Source organism: Osmerus mordax, chromosome 11 (assembly GCF_038355195.1).
Source record: "Osmerus mordax isolate fOsmMor3 chromosome 11, fOsmMor3.pri, whole genome shotgun sequence".
NCBI classification, from domain to species: domain Eukaryota; kingdom Metazoa; phylum Chordata; class Actinopteri; order Osmeriformes; family Osmeridae; genus Osmerus; species Osmerus mordax.
Window position 1 is genome coordinate 12,456,526 of NC_090060.1, and position 24,229 is coordinate 12,480,754.

At 39.4% G+C, this 24,229-nt stretch overlaps 2 protein-coding genes across 3 annotated transcripts in view; both read right to left on the reverse strand.

Annotated features, from left to right (window-relative positions):
- gab2 (GRB2-associated binding protein 2) overlaps positions 1-10,159 on the reverse strand; it is a 29,253-nt gene extending 19,094 nt beyond the window's left edge. For both annotated transcript variants that reach the window (XM_067246091.1, XM_067246090.1), the window contains exon 1: positions 9,916-10,159. In XM_067246091.1, coding sequence (XP_067102192.1) covers positions 9,916-9,987 — 72 coding nt within the window. In that variant the 5' untranslated portion in view covers positions 9,988-10,159. The remainder of the gene's footprint in view (positions 1-9,915) is intronic.
- Positions 10,160-10,693: 534 nt separating this feature from the next.
- nars2 (asparaginyl-tRNA synthetase 2, mitochondrial) lies at positions 10,694-14,392 on the reverse strand. Its single transcript, XM_067246145.1, has 14 exons — positions 14,076-14,392; positions 13,852-13,961; positions 13,656-13,776; positions 13,220-13,360; positions 13,054-13,134; positions 12,854-12,957; positions 12,591-12,723; positions 12,194-12,292; positions 12,065-12,102; positions 11,909-11,975; positions 11,617-11,754; positions 11,346-11,443; positions 11,201-11,227; positions 10,694-11,118 (listed from the first exon to the last, which is right to left on the reverse strand). The coding sequence occupies exons 1-14, from the start codon at positions 14,223-14,225 to the stop codon at positions 10,974-10,976; spliced, it is 1,452 nt and encodes a 483-aa protein (XP_067102246.1). The 5' UTR covers positions 14,226-14,392; the 3' UTR covers positions 10,694-10,973.
- Positions 14,393-24,229: the final 9,837 nt, after the last annotated feature.

The window sequence follows — 24,229 nt, forward strand, 5'->3', positions numbered from 1 at the left end:
CTGCTTGAATGACCGATTTCCTATTCTAGTCTGTGGTACTATAGGTTGAGATGAAATAAAAATAACAAGCTCAAAACATATTTAAATTAACTGCTCTGTACTTGCCATCTTTTTTTTCTCCCTATCATTTATCTCTGTGCTAACAGAATACAAAAAACACAAGGGGAGACATTAACAACTAGAAATGTCTATATTACATTTAATGGTGATCAAAAAAACAAAACATCAGGTAAAAAATATGATACCTTTTGGACAGATTGTGAGTGTATCTAACAATTACATTTAGTAAGATCAGCCTGAAGGATTCCTCATGTAAACCTCTTTTATTTGCATTAAAAGAGCACAATCCTGCTATACAGAATGGCCCTCAAGCAGTATACTGTACCATGGTGATGGGAACATGCAAAAGAACAGTGAGCATTCTTATCTACAGTTGCCTGGCATTTAGTACAGTACTAGCCACAACAGTCCTATTTAATCATCTGGTTCGTATACCTGCTGCTTCAAAAGTACTTGTATTTGACCACACTGTAGCCCATGAAAGAAAAGAACAAAGCCAGTACAGAGCAGCAGAGAGGAAGAGACTGCAGCATCTATTTTAGACCAGGAAAGGAAAACATCTGATGCGAAAGGACACACAAACATTGTTTTGAGTCTGCAAGCAGCTAATAATAGAATCCAAACAGGTTTGTCTCGCCAACTCCTTTTGTGTCTTTGTATGTTGATAAGTGGACATGTTTTCTTCTATTTATAACCGAGCACAACAATATTGTGATAGAAGCAAAAAAAAAAGACAAAAGGCACTTCACTAAAAGGAAAATAAAATGACTGTATATACCAATAGGACACCGTAGTGATACAGACAAACAACTCCAGTATTTTAATTAAGTTAAACTTTGCTCATTGAATCCACAGTTTGTGTATCATCATCACTGAGTCAGACCTCCATGTTTTCACTCTGCTGGGTTGCATGAATGTCCGAGAGCCCAAACTCATTAGTCAACTATGCTACTCAATTTGATTGGTGCTCCACCCTAGTTGTCACTATTGGCTGTGTTCCAACCAATTATACAGGGTGTGCCGGCAGAGTATTAGAGTAGCACAGAGAGAGCCTAGTTGTAGGGCTGAGTCAACAAACAGGAGGTGGATATCAGTCAACATGTTTTCACATGTGAATAGACAAACACTTTAACCAAACAGGTAAAATGGCCAAGTTAAAGGTCATCTTAACCTTCAGTGAGGATAGTGACTGTCAATTGTTTACCTCCTCTCCCATTCAAACACAGAAGAAACATACAGTACACACACACACACACACACTTACACACACACAGCAGGTGGCTCTCGGTCTCAACCTGCTACCTGCTCACCTGTACCTGCGGCAGAAGCACACAGCTGAACAAACAGCAAGGTCACAGAGCCAGGCAGGGTCTGGTCTAAGACCTCTTGTTTCAGAACGTTCACTGTCCTTATTACCAGTGACTTGTAAAGGTCGTGGTTTGCGTATGAGTGATTTGATTCTTGTGATGTTGGATGCTTGACTTCAGCAGATCAGAGTCCGGGCCCCAGGCTCAGGCACCAGCTCTGGCTGACATCCTCCATTATGTAGGTCACAGAGGAGCCAGGGTTGTCCTTGGTCTGGGTGACAGCATATCAGCAGTCCGCCCCCACTACACGTCCCATGGGGAGATCAGAATGGTGACAGCCCAGGGATCACGGTGTCCCTACATCCCCCTGATAGGCTACCTCCATAGAGCTGCCACTGGAGGATGGTTGAACAATCATTGCTGCATTGTCACTTCCATTCTAAAGTTCAAAAGCATCTCAAGGATGACATCCCTCCAACCTTCTCTTCTTTTAGAGGCCTGCTGTCATATTGTAATAAGTCTGCCACACTCAGCAAACCTGAAAGCCTATATGCAGGCATTCCACTATTCTGTGTATTTATTTTATGAGATCTTTTCACCATTTTATGAGTCCATAACTGTGGGCAGGTGGACTAGGTCCCATCAGTGGGCAGAGCCAGGATAGAAGAGTTGGTGCAGGGTGCATCCAAGCCCTTTAGTTTCTTGTTTCAGTCAATAAGGCCCCAGCTGCTCCAGGGAGTACAGCACAGTCCTGTCTGCTCTGAAAGCTTCTACACTACATGGAAAATTCCACGGGCCCTCCAAATGAAATCAAAAACAAAACAAGTATCCTTTTTTTCTGTGTCGTCACTGTTGTTGGAAATTCAGGAGTCTGGTGAGGACTCCCACCCCCACAACTGACAGTATCTATCACTTTACTTATTTATCTTGTACATTAGATATTACACTGGGCTTAGCAAATTGGACAATAGAAGCCACATACATATTTCAATCGTTTTTTGTATTATTTAGCTAATATAAACATTTGAACATGTATTTAGACATTTAAGAAATTAATATTGTAGAATGAGAATGAGTTCCAATGTCCTGTACTTGTACTTGAGAAATTACAACATTTCAAAGCAACATAACAGCAACATTTAGTTCTTTAATGTCTTGACACGTGAAAATGTCTCTTCAAAACAGCGTCAACCGAGGGAGCATTCTTACTAAGAAGGAAATATATCTTGTTATTAGGACGCTGAGCTGCAGATTGTGACAACAGAGCTGAAGCTATCTAGTGCTAATCAATAGGGTGTCGCATCACAGTCACATTCCAGGAACAGAGAGCTTCAGAAAAAACAGAGATGTAACAAGATGGCTATTTTTAGATACTTTTTAATGTTAAAGTAGAATTAAGTCATCATTGAGGTAATGCGTAGCAGTACAACAAAATGATTCCCCAACCTTATTGTTTCTAGTTCTGTACTTCCAGAATGCAAATAACAATATTACCCTATTGGAGATAGTTTATATGCCAAGTATTAGCCTAAAATCTGCCCACTAAACCTCACCAGAAAAAGTGACAAAATATGACATACTGTACAGCTACAAACCTACAAAACCACAATCAAAAACAAACTCTGTAACAGACAACAACAAAACAACAACCACACACGCACACTCACACACATCTGGATTAAGCAGCGTCTGTCTGGTTCTCTACTCCTTCCAAGCAGGTGTCATCTCTCCATGTTTACATAGCTGACATCAGTTTATAACAGCATGGGGTTAAATAAACCCCACACAGCCACAGACAGAGTCAGAAGGTTTCTCAGATATCTGGAGGTTTACACAGGACTCACAGTCCCTCTACATGTGGGACACTAACCAGACAGCTGCTTCAGTCTTTAGATCATACGCTTCTGGTGAAATCGCTAATACATTTTGGTCTCACAAATATAATCAGAGACAAACAGTATGCCAACAACGTATGACCGTTTTCTGTCTCTTTTGGCTACCTCGTCGCTGCTCCGGGGTGAAGAGATCCAGATGCTGTTGGGCTGGACATGGCATGATCCCATATGCCCAAGGAAATAAACATGAAAAGATGTTAAACAGAGTTGCTGAGAGCATAAAACCACAGGTGTTTATGTCCAACGGATGCATTAGCCTCCCGCTGCAACTTGAATTAAACTGCTCGGGTTTCCCTATAGTCATAACAGTGGCCTTGGAAAGATGGCAGCTGTGAGATACAACACATGCAGATAAGACTCTGCTCTCACCAGTTCAGACACACGCTGGCTCTGCTAAGTGAGAAGGGAGTTGGTAGTGGCCCCACCAAGAAAAGGGACTTCTCAAGGACAGAGACCATATCTTCCCCTCTGACTGGAATGTGTTTGGTGTCCATATGGAATTATTAAGGTCCACATTGCAATTCATAAACTACATTCAAGATGGCATGCTAATCTTATAAATCTGGGAATAAAGAAATGTGTTTTATTTAATGTGTTCTCACATGATACCAATGGGCTTATTAAGATCCTATTCTACAGATTTTCTTATGAGGCTCTTATTGGGACCGGCAGTCTTCATTCAAAGAATATCCCCATAATATGAACAGTAGCTTGTGGCAAACCTCCACAAATATATGCTGTGATATAATCAACATCAATTCAACTCAGTTGAACACTTCCATAATAAAAAAAACCGGAGTAATCTCTTGTCTTGTCCTCCCATTGGTGAAAGGCCTAGCTCATTTATCCTGAGCCCGCCCTGACAGTTTGACTAACGGGGAGCATTATCTTTAATCAGAACTCTTTGTGTCATTTCCTCTGCACCCACCATCCGCTTTGCTCTAGAAAGCCTGCATCTGTATGCGCCACACTTGCTGAGCATCTCATTTCACTGGCTAGAAGCTACAGCAAAGCCTATGTAGAGTATATGGGTGGTTTCTGGGTTGAAAAGCAGTACAAGTGAGAAAACATGAGTGAGACACGACACCAGACAACACACTGAACTGTGTCTGTTTGAGCTGCATGGGTGGAGAGGGTATTGTTTATCAGGAAGTGGAGAAGTAGGGAAGCAGATGTAGCTTGTCACGTCATCAGACCCCTCATGCTTCACAGCATCCCATTAACTTCACCTCAGACCAGTACCTAGCAGCACTGGCAGATCCGAGGGGTGGCAAAAAAGACTACCCACCCCAATCTCCCCATGCAAAATGTGTCAATTATAGCACATTTCATTCAATGATATTAATATGATCATTATTGGCATTATTTAAACTACAATGTTTATCAATTTATGGTGGCATCGGGCCCTACTTCCCTCCACGCCTCCATGCCATGCTACAACCACCTCCTGACACCCCAGGTGAAAATGTCTAGATCTGCCCCTGTGGCTAGCAGCACCACAGTCCATCCACAATCCATTCATGTATGTTGACTGGAATAGATCATCTGCACCATGTTTTTTCTACAAATACACATCGACAAGAATATGCCACCACAGTAACAGCCAGTGTTTAAATTTAAAGACACTCTAAGGGAGGATCTGTAATTTATTAGAGTCTGATGACGCTATTCCCATACAGTTTGCAATATGATATAAAATCCACAGACTTCTCAATATGTATTGATGCAAGTATGTAAGACATATTGATGCAAGGGAAATGTAATGGGCCTCTGATTATCAGACACATATTTGTCTCATTGAGCAAAATGTTCTGTTTTATTATGTTCGGTACACTGGAGACAACACAGAACCATGTTGATGTAGACCTGCTAATAGCAGTCAGTGGCATGGCCTTGTTCTTTGGAAGCCTCTCCAATTAGAGTTCCTAGAGCTGCAAACAGTGACTGCACACAACACCCACAGGGGTCAATAATGTCAGGCACTGGTTGACTGAGTTCATATTACTGTCCTACTTTTTAAAAGCTATTTTACAGTGAAAGCTGTTGTGCTTATATGCAAAATAGTGTGGTGGACATTTTTGACTAGACAGACCATGGACAACATACACTGTACAAATACGATATTACCCTACAAGAGCCATAGCCTATTCTCATGACAACCACATGAAAGTCGTCCCTCCACCGAAGGAACATCCTGTTTCATCCTGTACTGAAAATGTGCAGTCTTTGTTTACTAATAAGCTGTGTTGGAACGTGTGTCAGAAAAACGTGTGCTGTCAAACAATCAAAACCCAACTCAGGCATGATCCCATACTTGTCGGTGGGTTTTTTTTCATTCGAATTTGGATTGGTAGTTAACAACACATTATTCTGTGGTGTGATGAACTTAAAACTCATTTTCAATTCCACTTTACAGCATCTTTAAGTAAATCACCAATCCGCAAAAAAACACTGTTAATGCGGTAATGAGAGTTTGGTTTTAACTGTTTGACTGCACAAGTGTGTTTCTATGTGTTTTTGGCATTCTCAATCTGCAACCACAGTAACAGCAGGGATCTAATTCACCAATTGTAACCAAGGAGGATGAGATAACACGTGTGGGTTGTACTATCTAATATCAAGCTGACATCATGTTGGAGCCTGTCATGACATCATCAAGAGAGCCCTCAACTGCTATAACATCTGACCTCCACTGCAATAAAAAGAACAGCTCTTGAAGATCATGCCTTGTCCAATTGGCTAATGGACTGAGATGCCGGGCTTGTAAATGTACGTATTAAAAGGATGACAGATTGAGCATCAGATGTATACAGGGTGGTCTGTGGGTTTCATCTTGGCAAAACATCTAAGGAACAAATGTGTGAAAGAATTATTTAAAAAACGGCATTATGACATGTTTGTTAAAAGAATAAAAATTCATGACAGAGCAAATTAATCAATTGTAGGTTATGTAGAATAAATCAGTGTACACGAGTAGTACTACGAGTAGTATATAGGGTTATTTTCCCAATAACCTGTGATGCTCAGCAAGAGTCTTGAGTCCATAGCTGACAAGCCAATTCTGATAAGAGTCATATGACATATTAACAAAGGACTACCTATACCAATACCCCACGATGACCTTTGATTTGATATCTAATTAAAGGTCCAGAAAAACAAATTCACCAATGTCCCTGAAATTGCTAATTTTAGCAAAAAAAATACATATTAAAGTATGTACATTGTACACTGTATTTCATGACTGACAATAAAAATACTCAAATAGCTGGTCCAGACTGCAGGACAATAATCAATAGGAATTTATTTCTGCAGAAAAAACACAACTAATATAGAACATGGTGATCAACCAATCTTATATAAAAATTAAAAAAACTTTAATAAAAGCCCAGACCAATTTGTTTCATTTTCCTATCATGGGACCTCTGTCCAACCATTTCCTGTAGGTGTCATCCAAAGGAAGTCTGGCATTTGCTATTGGTCCCATAATTAAGTTTTGGATAGGATACACACAGACACATGTTTAGTTCATGGCAAAGGACAGGAAATATAAAGACACAACCTAAAAGCAGACCGGTAATCAAGAGATTTTCTTTGTAAATGGAGTCAAGGTCTTCTGACAGAGAATATTCTTTTGGGATTTTAGGATTTATGGTACTGTTCATTAATGTTACTTTGGTTATCATTCTCTGAACAAATTCTACAGGTAGGCCTAGGCTATACTGTGTAGTCAGTTTTCCATTTGGAATCTATTAAAAACCAAGGAAAATACTTCTTAATGATAAGATTCCCTCTGTATGAAGATCTTTTTAATTAGCCAAAATGTATCTGACACTTTTAGTACAGTCATAAAAGACACCCCAATCTATAGACTTACAAGGAGTGGAAATCTGAAGCCTCCCAGATAAAGTCGAACAAGGAAAATGTCTGTGTGAGCTGTGTGTCTGTCAAAGCAGGAACTGGGAGGCGTTCTGGGCTGACCTCTGAGGGCAAGGACTTCCCAAAGCCCCTCTGCAAAACAACACCAACCCACCGTCCCGACCCAGCAGCTGACAGTGGGCCTGAGCTTGTTGTCTCACAGCCTTCAACCCCCGTCCTTTCTTCTAACACACTGAGGGCTTTGAAAATGGTGACACAGAAAAGCAGAAGCAAGCATCACTTTGCCGATATGATCTGTCTGGTATGTGCCAATGCCTTATGTGAACAGACATGTTTGTGAACTGATGTCAGACACAACAAGGGACAGGACGTGGGTAGCTCTCACCAACCATATGGTTGGATGTTCGACTGCCACTCTAGAATTGTAAACATCTTAGGATTTTCCGTTAGAAGGAGACACAAACGTAAGTAATGTCAGCCTTATATATCCGACCATACCATTTATTATTTTTGGAATATAGGATCTCCCAGCAGATCAAGGACCACAGTAAAAATGAATGACATTTGTCATCTTAGGAAGAGGAAACAGTGAGGCCTTGTAATGGGAAACACCAAGGTCATCCCCTACTTCCCCTACTCACTATTATTACTACCATGTTTTGGGACAACATCATTTTGTAAACTCTCTATTACACAATTGAAAGAACACATTTACAGAGGATTATCAATTATTCCATGAAGAAAGTAATATACTATGACATTAATAGTATGTTGATGACTATTCAGATATTCAATTTATAACATACTGTAAACAAAGGCAAATTAATGAATATGTTCACAGGAGGCATTAATGTATGACACATTGTGTCTGACTAGTGAGTGATTAACAGACAGACATAAGTAAGCAGCCGTGTGGTACATGTGTTAGATTAGTCAGTTGTTTTCATTTTCCTTCTGCTTATTCTGGACAGCAGTCAACAAAGGGAGCCAGACCACTCCCACCAGCTCTCAAACACCGCCCATGTCGGTTGCCTCGGTACCCAAAAAGATAATGAAACTCCGAACATGTGATTCATAGGGGCTCTGTCATACAGAACAATACTCTGCCTTATCCAGACACAGAGTACGTGTGTGTTTGTGTGTAAGAAGGCCTAGACATCTCCATGACACCGTTGTAAATTACTACAGACATACACTGCTCATGTGAATGTGAGGCAACAAGATGACAGCTGATAGTAATGAGTCATCAATAAGACCTTAAGGCGCTTGTAACCAAACAAAGGGGGAATTTTTATGGTGGAACACATCTACACTCGCTCATCAATAGTTCCTGCTGGGCTTCAACTGTCACTAGTGTTTTGCTCTGTGACTCTGCAATTATTTGCATGTCATAGTTGTGGTGGAGCTTTCAGTTTTCACAGAAGATTGCGTAACCCTGGGAAACCAAGTTAGTTAGCCCAGTATGGACACTCTGATCATTATACCTGTGTTCTCAGAGTAAGCCTAAGAAAAACACCTTGGCACTGGTATGTAAGAGCCTGCAGTTGCTTAAAATATCTCCTAACATTAGGATATCGAGCAAGTCAGATGACAGCAATACTGCTGTCTAAAAGGGCTGCATTGTCCACATGCTGCCTCTCAGTTAAAGTGGAAGGAATTTTTTATGGGTTAATTTCGGTGTTCACAAATTTGCCTGTTCTGGACATTCCATCTTGTTATGCAGTGTCTGTGTAGACTGTGTGTTTGGTTGTTTATTGGCTGAGGCTGGGATACGGTGGGGAGGGGGATTAGGAGCAAGAAACTCCACCCTCTCATCTGAACAAGGCCAATAAACAAACCTATGGCGTATGCCTGGCAATGTTGATTCTAACCATAAATACTGTTTATACAGTATTTCAATAGTAGATGTCAACTTCTCGTCTGTGGCAGTGCAGCTGCTGTTTCCTACTGACCCCGGTGGTCCCTGTGTCAACACTGGCTGGCTTTAAGTGGAAGACAATAGGGAAACCAGTAAGTGTGCATTTGAAGACATACAAGGATGGACTTTCAGATGAAACAGAAAGATGACATCATGGCAAAGCCAGCTCATATGAACTTGGGGAGACCTTGTAATGCAGCACCATATAAACACATGTAATACTGTATATGTAGGCCTATTTATCAGATTATGCAATAAAGCTCTTTATCTGCAATCATTAATCCTAATATAAGAAGTAATAAGCAGGGTAGAAATATACAGAAGACAACTTCAGAAGTTTGGTCATGACACTTTGGCCGAGTCAAGGCTGAGAGTTTTGATGACAATAGAGTATCTTGTCTATCTTATTTTACCCGAAAGGCAAAATTAGGTAAACAGAGAAATAATACGTACGATTGGCATCGGCATCTACAAAAACTATGGGATGTGACTAATAATTTGGTGTGGAGATAACTGTCCCAAGTAGAATGGGAGTAGACGGTGTCCACAGTAAACAGAGCCGCGTTGAGAGCAGCCTCTATCGAAAAATTATTAAATTTGGCCATAAGGTACGTTCACACTTAGCCTACCTAGCTACACATGTGGTGTGTCAATGGAGAGATGAGAAGATGAGGCAACACGTTGTTTCTCTAAATTGCAGTTTGGTGCACCTGCTATTATGAAACGCATCCTTAGTTTCACAGCATGAAATGCCGGCCTTTCCGATTCAATGATAAACATTACATTTTAGCTCAATGTTAGCCAATGTACATTGAGACGGCTGCAGATCGCCAACTGTTAAAAGACTACCTTTACTTACATATCTTCTTAGTTTTTTCTCTGGCGGCGACTTCCTTAGCCAACCTTGGAAGACGATTTCTCCACCGCTCATGTTTCAATCGTTTCTTCCGATGCCTATAACAGCTCCTGATGTATTTTACTATCAATACAAGTCCCACTGAGTGCCAGATCTTACAATGGGAAAAAAGAAATAGTGCTATTGGACTCCCTCAGACTTTGGTGCAGTCTGCTCCCCCATTTAGTAAAGGCTGGACTCGAAGGGGTGTTGTCCTTGGTGTCACGCTGACCTCGCGCACGGATTCCCACTCCGGCGCGCAAAGCACTCTTCGGGAATCACGCAGGACCAGTGAACACCAAATCGCGGGTAAACCAACTGACCCAGTGATGTAGGAAGTAATGTTGAGTGTCTGCAGTTTGTTTTCCAATTCACACCACGCCCACTAAAGTAAAGGGATGGGCTGCAATAGGATGAACTGATCAGGATGGGAAGAGCTGCCTTCTTTACGCACAACAATTAAAAGAACCCAAGGAAACATACAATAATGCATAAACAGCGAACTGAAAATAAGATGCCGAATAGTTGTAGGCTGTAGTTAGATGCTGACGTTTGAAACCTATATGAAAAGGTACTTTTAGGCTAGCGTATGAAACAGACCCCTAAGAAAAGGAAAAACAGTTGCGAGTCTGTTTGTCAATGACATTTAGTAAATAGCCTATTTACTATCTTTACTCCAAGTTATCAGAATATCCCATTTTATTTATTGTTAACTGGCATGTGGTTTATAATTAGCTATTGACAGGATGAAACATATTAGCAAAACTGGGAGAAAACTGACATGGCTTTGTATGACCCCATCTAGTGGATACACCCTTAAAGTGTCTGACATAGCACTCAAATTTTAATGTACACCAGTTTGGTACACTATATAGTAACACATATAAAACAAGCATCAATTATACACATTATTGTCTCAGACACTGTATGTTTCAGAAATGAATAAACATACAAATTCCAATGGTTTGCCTTTACTCAATACTCAAGAAAACAATGCAATAACAGACAAAACATCCTGCAGTTTACAGAAGGCAAGAGTGGGAAAACCTTGGAAATGGAATAACGTCTTTGATATTGTCAACACCTAGTACACACTGCAAGTATCGCTCAAATCCCATTCCAAACCCACCATGGGAGACAGACCCAAACCGCCTCAGATCCAAATACCTGAAAAGACAACAGTCAGAGGTTAATACAATAATAAATCTATGTAAATCAAATCTACTCACAATAGAAACACGTTTATTACCATCTGTATGTTTCTTCCAATCCAGCCCTTAAAATACACATGCCAATACATTAGTTTATTTACATTCTGGTCACAATCAAAAAGCATACATTGTGTGTGAACTACTGTATATGGAAACTTAAGAGTGTGTGTAAACTGTTCTTACTGCGCCAGACGAGTCCTAAGGAGCTCAAGCCTGTCTTCTCTTAGGGAGCCCCCACACAGCTCTCCAACTCCTGGTACAAGGAGGTCCACTGCTGCTGCCTCCAGACACACAACAATGGAGACTCAGGTAACTACAAATTACATTTGTACATTACATTTACCCACAATGGCAATGGTTAAAATAGGTACAGTTCACTTTCCAACCAGGACAACAATAATAACAATGAAAGTGTATTTCAAAGCAGCACAATCAGATTTACAAAGGGCCTTACTGTGTGTTCAGGATGGTCCTGGTTGTCTCTTGCATAAAAAGGTTTTAGCTCATAGGGGTAATCGGTGACAAAGAGAGGTAAGCTGCCACAATGTTTCACCAGGTACTTTTCATGTTCCGTCTGAAGGTCACAACCCCACTGACACAGAAAGACAGTCAGTATTAATTATGGTGTTAGATTCTTAGCTCATCAAATAATCTAGTATTCAATATTTTGTACATAATTGTATATGATAAGGAAAGTATTGTATAGCATGCCTTCAAAATAGAGCAAAGAGAGTGTATGATCTTACATCTGTATTGAAAGAAAACGTTTGTGAGCTGTGGTTCAGGATGTCTATGGCCTCAGAGTATGTGATCCTAATTGAAAGAAAGACGATGAATGTTAAAGTGGTTGAGGTTAAACCTTTTTCATTATGAATAGAATACACATAATGATACACACTTACACATTGAACTTCTTCTTTAACATAAGATCCACAATGTCCTTGGGAGAAACAACACATTGTAATTACCTTTAGATTGAGAGAATATGGAACACTCGTACAGTAGATACTATCAGAATGAAACGTCCTTACCCTCTGTCCGGGTGCCACGTGTTTGTGAAATAATTCCACATCATCAGCACAATGTGCTAAGAGATGTTCTGTAGTAGACCTGAACATGTCCTCCATGACCTGGACAAAATATGGGGGTCCAAGTCAGTGAATAAGTTATGGTATCTGCTTTTAGGCAAAACTACACACCAGGTAACAGGATGGAACTGTAGGGCTGTATTGGTAGAGATCTGAATAATGAAATCCCAAATAAGTAATACAACACTTTTCAAAGTTGGAGTCATTTTTAATTTAATGAAGATATTATTACCAAGTTGATTCTCTGCCATCATATCAAACAGTCCTTTACTCAGGGACAAGCAAACCCAATTGTCCCCGACTTCCCGATATCACAATCATCTACGGCCCATAGACTTGCCTTCATGAGGTCCGCTAAAGATTTTGTGAATGAGATCTCAGCCTCCACCATGTAGAACTCAGCCAGGTGACGTCTGCTCTGAGAGTTCTCTGCTCGGAAAGTCGGCCCAAATGTGTAAACTCTGGGGAAAGCCCTTCAGGAGTAACGTGATGCAAGTAGAGTTTTGAGAACATTGAACATTTAAATGTGAGTTAGTTGGGTAAAGATAGTAAATAGAATGGGACATGTTCTTATTTGTGGCTATAGCGGTGTATGGACCTCACCCAGACATCACCTCCAAGTGCAGTTGTCCAGAGACAGTCAAGTAAGCAGGGACTGAGAAGAAGTGTGGGTTTTCTTTATCTTGGTCTGTTCCCTGGCCTGAAGGCTGTGGTAAGAAGGACATGTCAGCCTGGTTGAGCTGAAACATTATCAGTTAAGCCAAAATGAAAATGCATCCTTTATCTATACAAGACATACTCACCTCAACCTGGAAAAGCTCCCCTGCTCCTTCACAATCATTTGAACTGATAACTGGGGTATGAATCTGGATGAATCCATTTTCCTGCGCAAACACAGATAAAATCATGGGGAAAATGGATACACACTCAATCCAAAAGCTAGTTATACTAACCTACTATAAGTATTACCTTGAAGTATGACTGGATGGCTGCTGTAGCCTCACTGCGTATTCTCAGTAAGGAGCTGAATACATTAGTTCTACATCTCAGATGAGGAAATTGCCTTAAGTACTCAAGGCTATGCCTCTCCTTAATTTTGAAGGGAAAGTCCTGCAACAGAAAGAGAATTGTGTTTGTCCCACTCGATAGTGGAAAAACACCAGGCTTGGAGTGAATGCCACCTCATGTATTTAGTATAGGATTGTTTTTGATTAGGTATCTATTAATTATAACCTTTTTTTGGCACCGTTTATAATTCCCCTGGTCCGGCCTGTGGCATAATCCTTCTATTATTTTTTAAATCGGTGTTCTCGATTTATGTTATTGCTTATGTTAATGTAAGCCTATTAAAGATATTTTAATAAAATACATTGATAATCTAAATGTTGTATGGGCAGATACTTACAACAGGGTTGCATTCCCCCACTACATGTATTTGGTCTGCTTGAAGTTCCACATCTTGTTTTCTACTGGGACTCTTGACAAGATTTCCAGATACTTCCACAGCGCTTCCAAATGTGAGCAGTCTACAGAACATAATAGACAACTGTAGTGTGCAATATTAAGAAGATATATGAAGAAAAAAAACACATTGCTCCCACCTGTCATTCAGATCTGAGCTGGCCACAATCTGTAGGGACTGCAATGAGCTGCCATCATTCACGTGAAGGAACAAGTTATCCTTCTGTAGTCTGACAGAACGAACCCATCCCTTGCGATGGAAATAATAATACATTAACGCCATATTATCCTAAAGCTAGTCTTCTGTAGTGAGATAAAGTAGCAAGTTAAGATGATCTAACACAATATGGAAACAACAAAGTACCTGGACAGTAGTGTGTGCTCCAACTTCCACGCTTGAAATTGCTTCGCATATTCGTTGTTTTCTGGTTGTTTTCTGGCAGTAAAATCTAAAACTATTCAGTATTCTTCTCGATGCTCCACACACAGATGCACGCACCTTAGCTGGTAACATTATAGCAAGTTAGCTTGTCTACTACTGCGATTATAGCGACTTAATCGATGAACCTGTTTCGATTTGGCAAATACAAAAACGCATTACTTTAATAAAGGCTTCATTTGTTTTTTTCTACATTCTGGGTTGTCAATTTTGAAGAGTTGACATTCACGTTGTACCTTTGAGCGCTTACCGCTTCCTGGATTGTTACGTCTCTCTTGTTTGAGTATGTGGCTATTGGTTGAACTTGATCACGTTCTCTGCAACCAACAAACCAATCGGCTTTTTGCATGTGACATAGGTTTTTCGGGAGATGTAGTTGTTCCACGGAATCGTGACGTAGGGTTTGATAAAGGCATAGTGATTCGAAATCAAGGATATTAGATGTTTCCATAATAGATTTCCAATTCTTTATCCTGCATGTAACATCACTAAGGTCGTGGCAGACAATCTGTAGTTTATTGCTAAAAGCGAAAATTGTAAAGTGAGTAGACCAATAGTTTAGTTGAATAGTTTAATATGTAAGTGAACAATGACAAAATGTACTGTAGAAAATAGGCTACAGTAGTCTGCAGTAGATGCAAATTCCATTATGCTTGGCTAGCACTGTACAGGCGATGAGTGGAGGAAATTCAAGCATTAACACAATTATAATACAATATGACCAATATGTTACAAAACTCTTTACTTCACTGTCGACTGTCAAACACGTGTCCACCAACCAAACTGCCACTTTCCATAACGTTATATATCTAGCGGGTTTGAGCATGAAAAACATGAGAAACATGTTGCCATTCTACTGTAGAAAATTGATTTTGTGGAGGTGACAATAAAAATAGTAGTTCTCAGAGAGGAGACAAAAAAACACCTGAAGTATGTGTTCAGATACTCATCAAGATTGCCATGACATTTGTGATATCCACATAAAAACATGTCAGACATGAACCTGGGTGATAGACAGTCTATCACACCAACAGAGTGAAAGAGCAAACACAACCAGAATCCAATAGAGATTCTGCAATACAATCCTTTGTTTACAACTGGTATAGAATCATGTACAATATTTTAGGCTGTGTAGTAAAACAGTTTACTCTTCTTATAGTCTTATGCTTATAAAAGCCATTTCCAGACATGTGTCTGTGCTTTAACCCTATTAATTCAATAACTCACATAATTCATATTTCTGGGCATATTCACGTGTATGTATTCACACCACTTCTGTTAGAGTAAATCTGATAAGGGCATCATTGTAATGAGATGCCATAGACAATCATTCTCTCTGTCATGCTTGTCAACTCTGAAGGAGGCCCTGCCCTGGATTCGCTGCACACAGAGCATAGTGTCTTCCCCTCTGGCTGTTGATGACACATCATCATTTTGATGATGCACTTAAAAGTCAGCAGGGTCATTGTTATTAATTATCTCCTGTGTGCATGTAGCAATTATCTGTTCCATGCAATAGAGCCTCGTACCAGTTCTAACCCCAGAAGGGAACAGAAGAGTGATTTATTTTGTAACAGGGTAAAGGAATGAGAGCACACAGCAGTAAAATTATTCATAAAATATTACTGTTATCGGTTTGAAAAGAACTGCAAACCTTTATTTGGAATAGAGTTGATAAAATATTCCTGTTGCTGTGTAATGTGAGATTGTTAACACTAATGTAGATTCATAAACCTTACAAATGACAAATGGAATGCATTTCTGCATTGGTTGAGTACTTAATTGGACAATTCATTATACAGTTAATTACATGGACATTTTCAAATGTGATATAATACTGTGAGGTATCAAATGGTAAATAATTTACTTTTTTTCAACGGTTAAAATAATGTGTACTTTTACCACCAGGTTGTGCTATAACTCTATGAGACGAGCTAATACAAATTTTACACACACCTTTGACTCATTCAATCACTCAACTGTCAATGACCACAGATTCATAGTTCCATAATTTGTGAAATGGAAAGAAATCTTTTTGTAGAATCATAGTCAAGCTGCACATAATTTGGTCCCATTTAATTATCACACTGTCACCATGGCCACATGTGGCTTTTAGATATTCTCTGACATTTTGTTCCATAGATAAAATAAGACAATTAGTGAGATATACCGTAGGAGGGTGTGCCATATGCATTGATGTTCACACTGTGACAGATTCAAACTCACATTTATGATGTGGGGAATCAGACATAACACTGTCCATGATAACATTGTGTGGGCTCATGTGGCATTGTTTGTGCAAAAGAGAAAAGTGAAAATAGCTTAAATAGCACATTATCTTCTGTGCATCTCTCTATAATCCATTTGTACAAGAAGTCAAGTGGTGGTTCATCAGGTGAGATGTAAAGCTCTCCTCTGAGCCTCTACAGCTGACATCTGCTCTGGACATCCTTATATAGCTCTATTGCTTTGCTCTAATCAATATGTGATTAGCCAACACAAACAGAGATCTAGTTTTAAAAGCTCAGAGCTCAGCAGGGCCATTGAACTCCATTCTTGGAAGGCAAGCACTTCCTCCACATCCAGCAGGACTCTTCATCCAATGACTGCAGCACAGTATTGACCACCAACCTCCTTATGCGCCTATTATCAATTCTTCCAGAAGATTCTGCATTCCCACACAGTGAGGCGAGGGAGGTATTGATTTTATGTAACATGGCTCGTTAAATGCTGATTAGACCATTATACTGATGTAATTTAAGGGAATGAGTTTGAGTGACAAACAGCCAATTCCAAATCTTGTTTAACAAAGAACATTTATGCTAACCTTGGAAGATCTTGAAGTGATACATTTTGCTCTACCTCCCATTGCTATATTTGTGTATTTAAACCACCATATTCTTATACAATAAAATGATCTACATTAGTGGGAAAATGTCAATGAGCAAGTAATTCCCTGACAACTATCAAGTAAAAGAAACATTGAGAATTATAAAGTTTCCCAATTTCCCAAAGGCAGATAAAAAGACTTCCAAAAATAAAATCTTCAATCACAGGGATGAATGTTGTCTTTGATCTAATGTTTTCAGCCGAGACCATTTTGTATTAAGGGGCCTTTTAGAAAGACAAAAATCCTGATTTGTGCTCACTATTGATCTCTCTGAGTTGTCATTGCTTAATTTTTCATGAGCTTAGCTAGACAGATCCCTTTAAAGTTGTACAATGTCTTTGCTGATGTACCTCACTACCAAAAAATCAATTCAACCCTTTGCCTTTCCAGGGTTGATAAGGAAACACTGGACAAAAACTCTGTGATTACACCAATTTCTCTTTCACTGTCTCCTCTGACTTTGTTGGCAAAAAAAGGAATACATCTTGTTTAAAATGTTTCATTTGGTAGGCCAATGAAACCAATGAGACCAATTTAACAATTCCTTCAAGATGATATCTTAAACAGAACATGTTACACATCTAATACCATACCAGTGGCACAGTACCATATAACCAGTAAACATTGTCCAGTCCATAACTTCCTAATTTTTTGTTCTGTAGTTGTTCTCCCAGTTGTGGAGACTTCACAATGCACAACGCATTTATGTACAAATGAATGTATGCTGAAAAGGTCGTATTACTTTGTGTAAATGTCATGTTCTTTCTTTAAAAGTAATACTTTTTCTCTTTTTGTTGTGCTAAAGATGTTTAAAATGTAAAGGGGAAAATCCTCCCTGATAGATGTTTACCAACTGCTATCTCAGTGGATGTCAGCGCACAAATCCATGACTAATTACTTTAGTTTATCAAGACAAAACCAACTCCCCACTAATTAGGCTTACAATAAATTACATGGTTTTGGGTCTCCATAAGGGCCTATTTGGAAAATCCCTACATTAAACTTAAAATGAGTGCACTCAACCAAAGAGAGTTTTGGTATATTAATATATTCTCAGTATACTAACATAAATACTTTTTATTTGCAGCCTTTTTTTTGTTAGAAATGGAGAAGTTACTGGAATACTTTTGGATAACTTTTTTAATTTTTTAATTTAACCTTTATTTAACCATAGTAGTGGGATGAAACCCATTACAGTGTAAACTGTTGCACCAACTGTACATAAACAACAATAATACAAATAAATGAATACAAATGTTGAAATAGATCCAAATCTTACCAATTTGTTTATCTCTCCAATGAGGGCAAACTGATTGTAATGTACTCGACATATACAGTGCAATGTATACAGTGGATGGGCTGAAGAGTAACCAGTCAAAGCCATTTTATAAAAGGACTAATTTTACTTTGCATGCTCTGTTTGCGTTTTTACAGAGAAAGGTTTAACCTGAGAAGTGTACACTTGAATCATAATCAAATCATCCTGCTTCGCTGCACACACATGTACTTCTGACCTCACCCCCACAAAGGGAATATACAAATCATTGTAGAGATGTTCTACAAAGCAAACTCTTCATCTAGCTGTGATTCTCACAGATGGCTCAAGTCATGTGTGTGTATGTGTATGTGAGTGTGTGTGCGTGCGTGTGCATGTCTGTGCTTGTGTGTATGTGCTTGTTGATCTGCATGCAAACTGTAATATGAAAAAATAGATGTGTGGCTGATATGGCTGATTGAAAAAGAGATAGCATTTATTTGAAATTAAACTCAGGTCAGTGTTCATTTTATAGGCCACTGGCCTCAGTGGTTTACAGTAAACGTTAAAGCATCAATTTCGATTTTTATGTTAGAACTTGCTCCCAAGGAGCATTTATGAGAACTTCCAATAAAATAAAAAACAGTATATCCCAGAAAGGAGAAGTAAAAAATGATTAACGTGGATATTAATTCATGAGGGAAATACTTTATGTTTTATACATTTTCAATTTGGCATGCTGCCAGGCACTCTGCAGCAGCCCAAACTAATGAAATATGCATGTGGCTTGTTTTAACCCTGACAACAAAGCATCACTACAGAGGACAAATCTGACCTTTATTGGTAGCTCAGTGCCTCCTGGGCCTTCCAAGAATGGCAACTATGCATACAATCCTCTGTCATCACAGGGTATCATACCGTGAAAAGAGTTTTCTGGATTTTCTAAAATCTCCATTTGTGTGCCCTAAACACTGGAGGCCAATTTCCCTCAAATTAGTTTAGAATGGTGTCCACTAATGCCACACAGATATAAATTCCAACTAATGAATAGGGGGGTGTTACGGCTCATTCCAAATCTTTTGGAGCCGTCACTATTGGCAGCCATGCAAATTTCCAGGGTGGAATCAGACCTTTTTAATGTTGTTGCATACTCTATTATTTCTGGGGAATTTAACATTTTGATGCAATATTCCCCTCCATAGTAAAAGGATTGTCTCCCAATTAGGATCACATAGAACCAGAAGAGTTCTGAAAGAGGTGAGACAGCAGTCATGTCTAATGGCTAATTTCACAGACAACAATCAATAACACCTTCTTTTTCATGGACAAAAGTGCAGCTCCTAACCTGATACGTTGTCTCAAGACTTTAAATGTCAGCTACTCCTTCTTACTTCTGAAAGCTATTTTCGACAAGAGTTGTTTTAAGATCCTGTTACAGGGCCTGATCTTTTGCCATGGACAGATGTGACCTAAGGGTAAATTTGCCTAATAAAAGCATTAGATATGCTGTCAATACGATTTACATAATGTGCAAAGGCAGTCTCATTCCTGTATGCATGCAAGTGTCCAAGTGACTTAAAGAATGCGGCAGTGACATTCTCTGGGTCCTGTCCCTGTTCACACCTGTCAGTGGCATGTAACGGTGGATGAAGACTGCAGCTGTGGCTCAAATTGTAGCCTGTCTACTGCTCAGACCCTCTCCACTCAGACTGGAGGCACTCTGCCCTGCATCTATTACACAGAAACCAGTACCGTTATATGCTTTCTCCCACTCCTCCATCTCTGATTCTCTCTCTTTAGTATACACACATACAAATAGAGAGATAAAGGGGGGGGGGGCTGACAGAGGAGTTTTGATATTCTGATAAATAATAATTTATTTTCTGTCAGTGTCTCAAGTTAAAGTCAGCAGATAGCTACAAGCAGCATTTTTCTGAGTGCTATGTTAATGTTATTCTTCTATGAATGTTATGTATAGGATCACAAGCCACAACATGTAAGTTCAAAATCATAGAAAGCTCTTTTAGTAAAAATAAGTAATATACAATCAGCAAATCTTTCTATTTGTGTCAACGTTTCTCAGTACACAATCTCAGAATGCATGTGGTCTAATGCCATTTGTGGTACAGGTGCTTTTGATAAACGTTTTCAAAGATATTTCATGCATCAGGTTCTTGTCCGTCACTCTTATTCTCCACTCTGACTCCAGATCTGTCGTCCAAGGAGTGATATCCCTGACCTTCGAATTACCTCCAGGGATGCAACACCTCAGAGGTAGTTGCCGTAACTTTCATTTTCACCGTCTCTAATTTCAAACGTTCTGCATGCTGCAGAAGCTGCTCACTATTTCATCTGGCAGGGCTCAAAATGAGACCTAAACCTTGAGGAACACTCAGTCTCTCTTTATTGTGGCCCAGTTGGTTTGCCATTCCTTGCCTCATTAGCTTTTATGATTTGCCTGCCACATGCATAACTGATAGAGAGGAGTTTGTGGACCTGAATAATAAAAGACAGCTTTGGAGACACTCCTGCCCATCCAACCATGTGGCTGTCTGACGGGGGCAGGTGGATTAAGTATCACATTGAAGCCCATCAGTTAGTGTCGTTAAAGCTGTTGGGAGCACTTGAGACAGTGTTGCTAATTACATCCACAGCTATTCATCAAATCCAAGTTCTATTGACCCCTATTTTGGTCTGTCCAGAAACAGGTATGCAGCTGACCAATGTGAAGTAACAGTTCCTGACATAGCAGGTGTTTGATTGTAATGGTTCAAATTAAATAACACAACAAGGGATGAAGGGTTGGGCCTTCAAGCTCAGTAGGAATCAGCCTTTTAGTGACTGAGTAATGGCATGCATTTTTGTCAGTGCTTTCCCCACACTGTACTCAGAGTGCTCAAATTATCACCAAGTGGAAGCAGATGGAGCATGAAAGTAATCTGTAGATATCCCTCAGTATCTGCAGGAAAAAGAGGAAGAAGAAAACAAATCACCTGAGTTTCAGTCTTAAGAAAGGGATCAGAGTCATGAGGGAGGGTGGTTATATTGAAAGGTAAGACAAACATTCAAGGAAAATGCAGGCCAGTGGTCACTTTCCTCTCCTGATTAAATGTCAGCCATTGTAAAGTGAGAGAGAGAGGCAAAGTCTCAGTCGACAACACAGCATGATTGTTCTGTGCAGCAGACTGCTGCTTCTGCAACCACAACCGGGGACCAGAGTAAATCAAAGTGATACGCAGGATAGCTGTCCAGAAAATAGGCAATGCTGTTGACCAAATTAGAAAGCAGGAAAAAAAAACACAATCAATGGAAATAAGTGTTCGACTTGACTAGCAGTGCAAATTATAATAGCAGAGCAGAATAAATGTTTTTTGGAATATAGTGTTTATCCTGTTTAACACATGATCAAAATTAAACTCATCCTTGCCAAGGGCCATTTCAATATTTTACGGTAAATCAGTCAGCAGGCCTTCCTCGTTTCCTAAGAGACACCACTCCACCATGGGCCAGAAGGTTCACCTCAAAGCTGCCACTATAATACAGGAATCCCAGCCCAGAGGGAGCTTTGGTTCTGTACCAGTTCTTCACAGACTCAAACTTTACTCAGAGTAGGAGAGTAAATATCAAGGTTGTAATCATGTCCCATGCTGTTTATCCCTCATACCGAGAAAGCACTGTTCCCCCTCCTCTGATCAATGCAGTGTAGAGACTTACAACAGAGTGTTGTGTGCACAGGTAGAACAGTCCATCAAGCTTCCCTCTGGGCAAAGTGCTATCCTTGCCTGCAGTGAGTGTAAATGTTACAGACGCCCCATGCCATCGCCACACACTGTCAGAAGAGTCCTGAGGCACACAGTATGTGTCCGTCCCTTTCCACACTAATATAAAAGGGTTGAAAACAGGCCCTGGTCCACATAATGCATTCGATTGTGTCTTTACTTTAATACCCAGTTTATTGTTTTAGGCACTGAATTACTAAAGGAGTCACTCTCATCCCTTTGGCTTTCAGTGACAACAATATTATTTCATACTCTGTGTGTGTTAGCAACATACATGTTGCACTGTAGTGCGGAATAGTAAGTGTATTGTGTACTACATGAGATCTGACACGTTAACAGAAACAAACATTCAAAGCTACATGCACTGACCCTTTTAAACAGGCGCTGAGGACGGCAGCTTACAAAACACAATGAATTAGTACAAAGTGTAAACACAAAATATTCCTTTTATTTTGAAACCTAAAGACTACACAGGATCACTGCTGTAGCTCTAAAAGGTGTCTACATTTGCATTTAATTTACAGCTTATTTAGTTGTTTCTTATATACAAGGTCAAGGAGAAGCGCTAAAAACACAGTGTTGACAAATAGAAACTCAAAAATGTTTAACTTTAGAAAAAGATACAGCCTCATGAAGCAACAGTTCTCAGTGCAATATTCCACAATGGAAATTTTCCTTCAATGTCACGGTATCAACCAACAGCAAAAAATACTGTGTACTGAATGCTTAACTTTTGTACAGATAAACACTTATTCACCCGATAAACCTTGTCAGGTGCTTGATTGCAATAACAAAAAGTGTCAGTGGACCATCTTAACAACGACCAAAGAACCAGTTGTTGTACCAATAACACCCTTTTCATCATATTTAACATCATCCTCCAAAATCCACTGATTTATGTTTTTAAAAAGATTGCCCATTTATTTTTTCTTTCTGAAAGACTTAGACACCGGAGCTACCATATCAGAGAGACCTCATTATGTCCAAAAGGATGATTTCCAAGGTTTGCGTGTATCTAAGACATTTTGTCTGCAGGGTGGAACTAACACACCTGGAGGTCTAATGCATTTCAGCAGCCAGGGGTCCTGCTGGATACCGTCTCTAAAGATTCAGAGCACTTCAGATACTGACCCCTGAGCAGCCCTTAGGGCAAAGGCTATTCATGGTTCTTTACTGCACCACAATACAATGCTCAGCCAACTAGTCCAGCAGTCAATGTTTTAATAAGGCTACCCAGGAAATGTTTTAGTAATTAGATGTTTTTTAAGCAATTTATCTTTTCTCACCTTGACAATCTCTCCACTCAGAGCATATTTGATAGGATGAATATAGAGAGAAATACTGCTCAGAAAGTACATTACTAAAAGAAACACTGCCATTCATGTATGTTTTAGACTGCTGTATATCAGTATAATGTATTCTTTCATCTTCTGTAAATAAAAAAAACACACAAGTAATTATTTTAACTAAATAACCTTTCCAAACATTTTCATACTTTATTCAAAGTGTAGATACACCCTTAAGTATTGTTCAAGTACAACAATTAGCAATAAAAGGGACAATAGTTCACATTTCTGAATTCACATTTGTTATACTGTTATTTCATATAGCTATTTATAAAACCAAACCGAAGGTAATTCAAAACCATTCCCATAAAATATCCTTTGTTGTGATATGGACATTTTAGTTCCATATTATCTTTTTTACAGGGTTGGCTTTAGTATTTTCATAATAGAGTTGTCTGGCCACAGTCAAATAAGGAGTACTTTTATCTTCTTTTTTTCTATATGGACAGCAGATCCCAGACAAAAGTAAAGAATAATCACACAAAATCATCATAAAGTGACTTCATATTTCTTTTGTCTGCATTACCATCATTTTCATTCAGCCATTTAATCAGTATAAAGTCCACTGAGAGGCTGTCAGCATGCTCTGTCAGGGTGCTCTAGAGCCTTCAAAGCTTGTCTTGGTTAGGACCACAAATGAGTACCAGGCTTCTCTTTAAAAAGTAACATTACGAGACATTACACAAAGGTAGGTGCTTAGACAAGTTCAGCTGAGGTCCTGATGAGGGAGCTATGGACGGCAGACTTGCTATTTATCAATGGCTGGAGGAATGGGGTCTTCAAGTATAAAAACAAGCGATTAAAAGAGA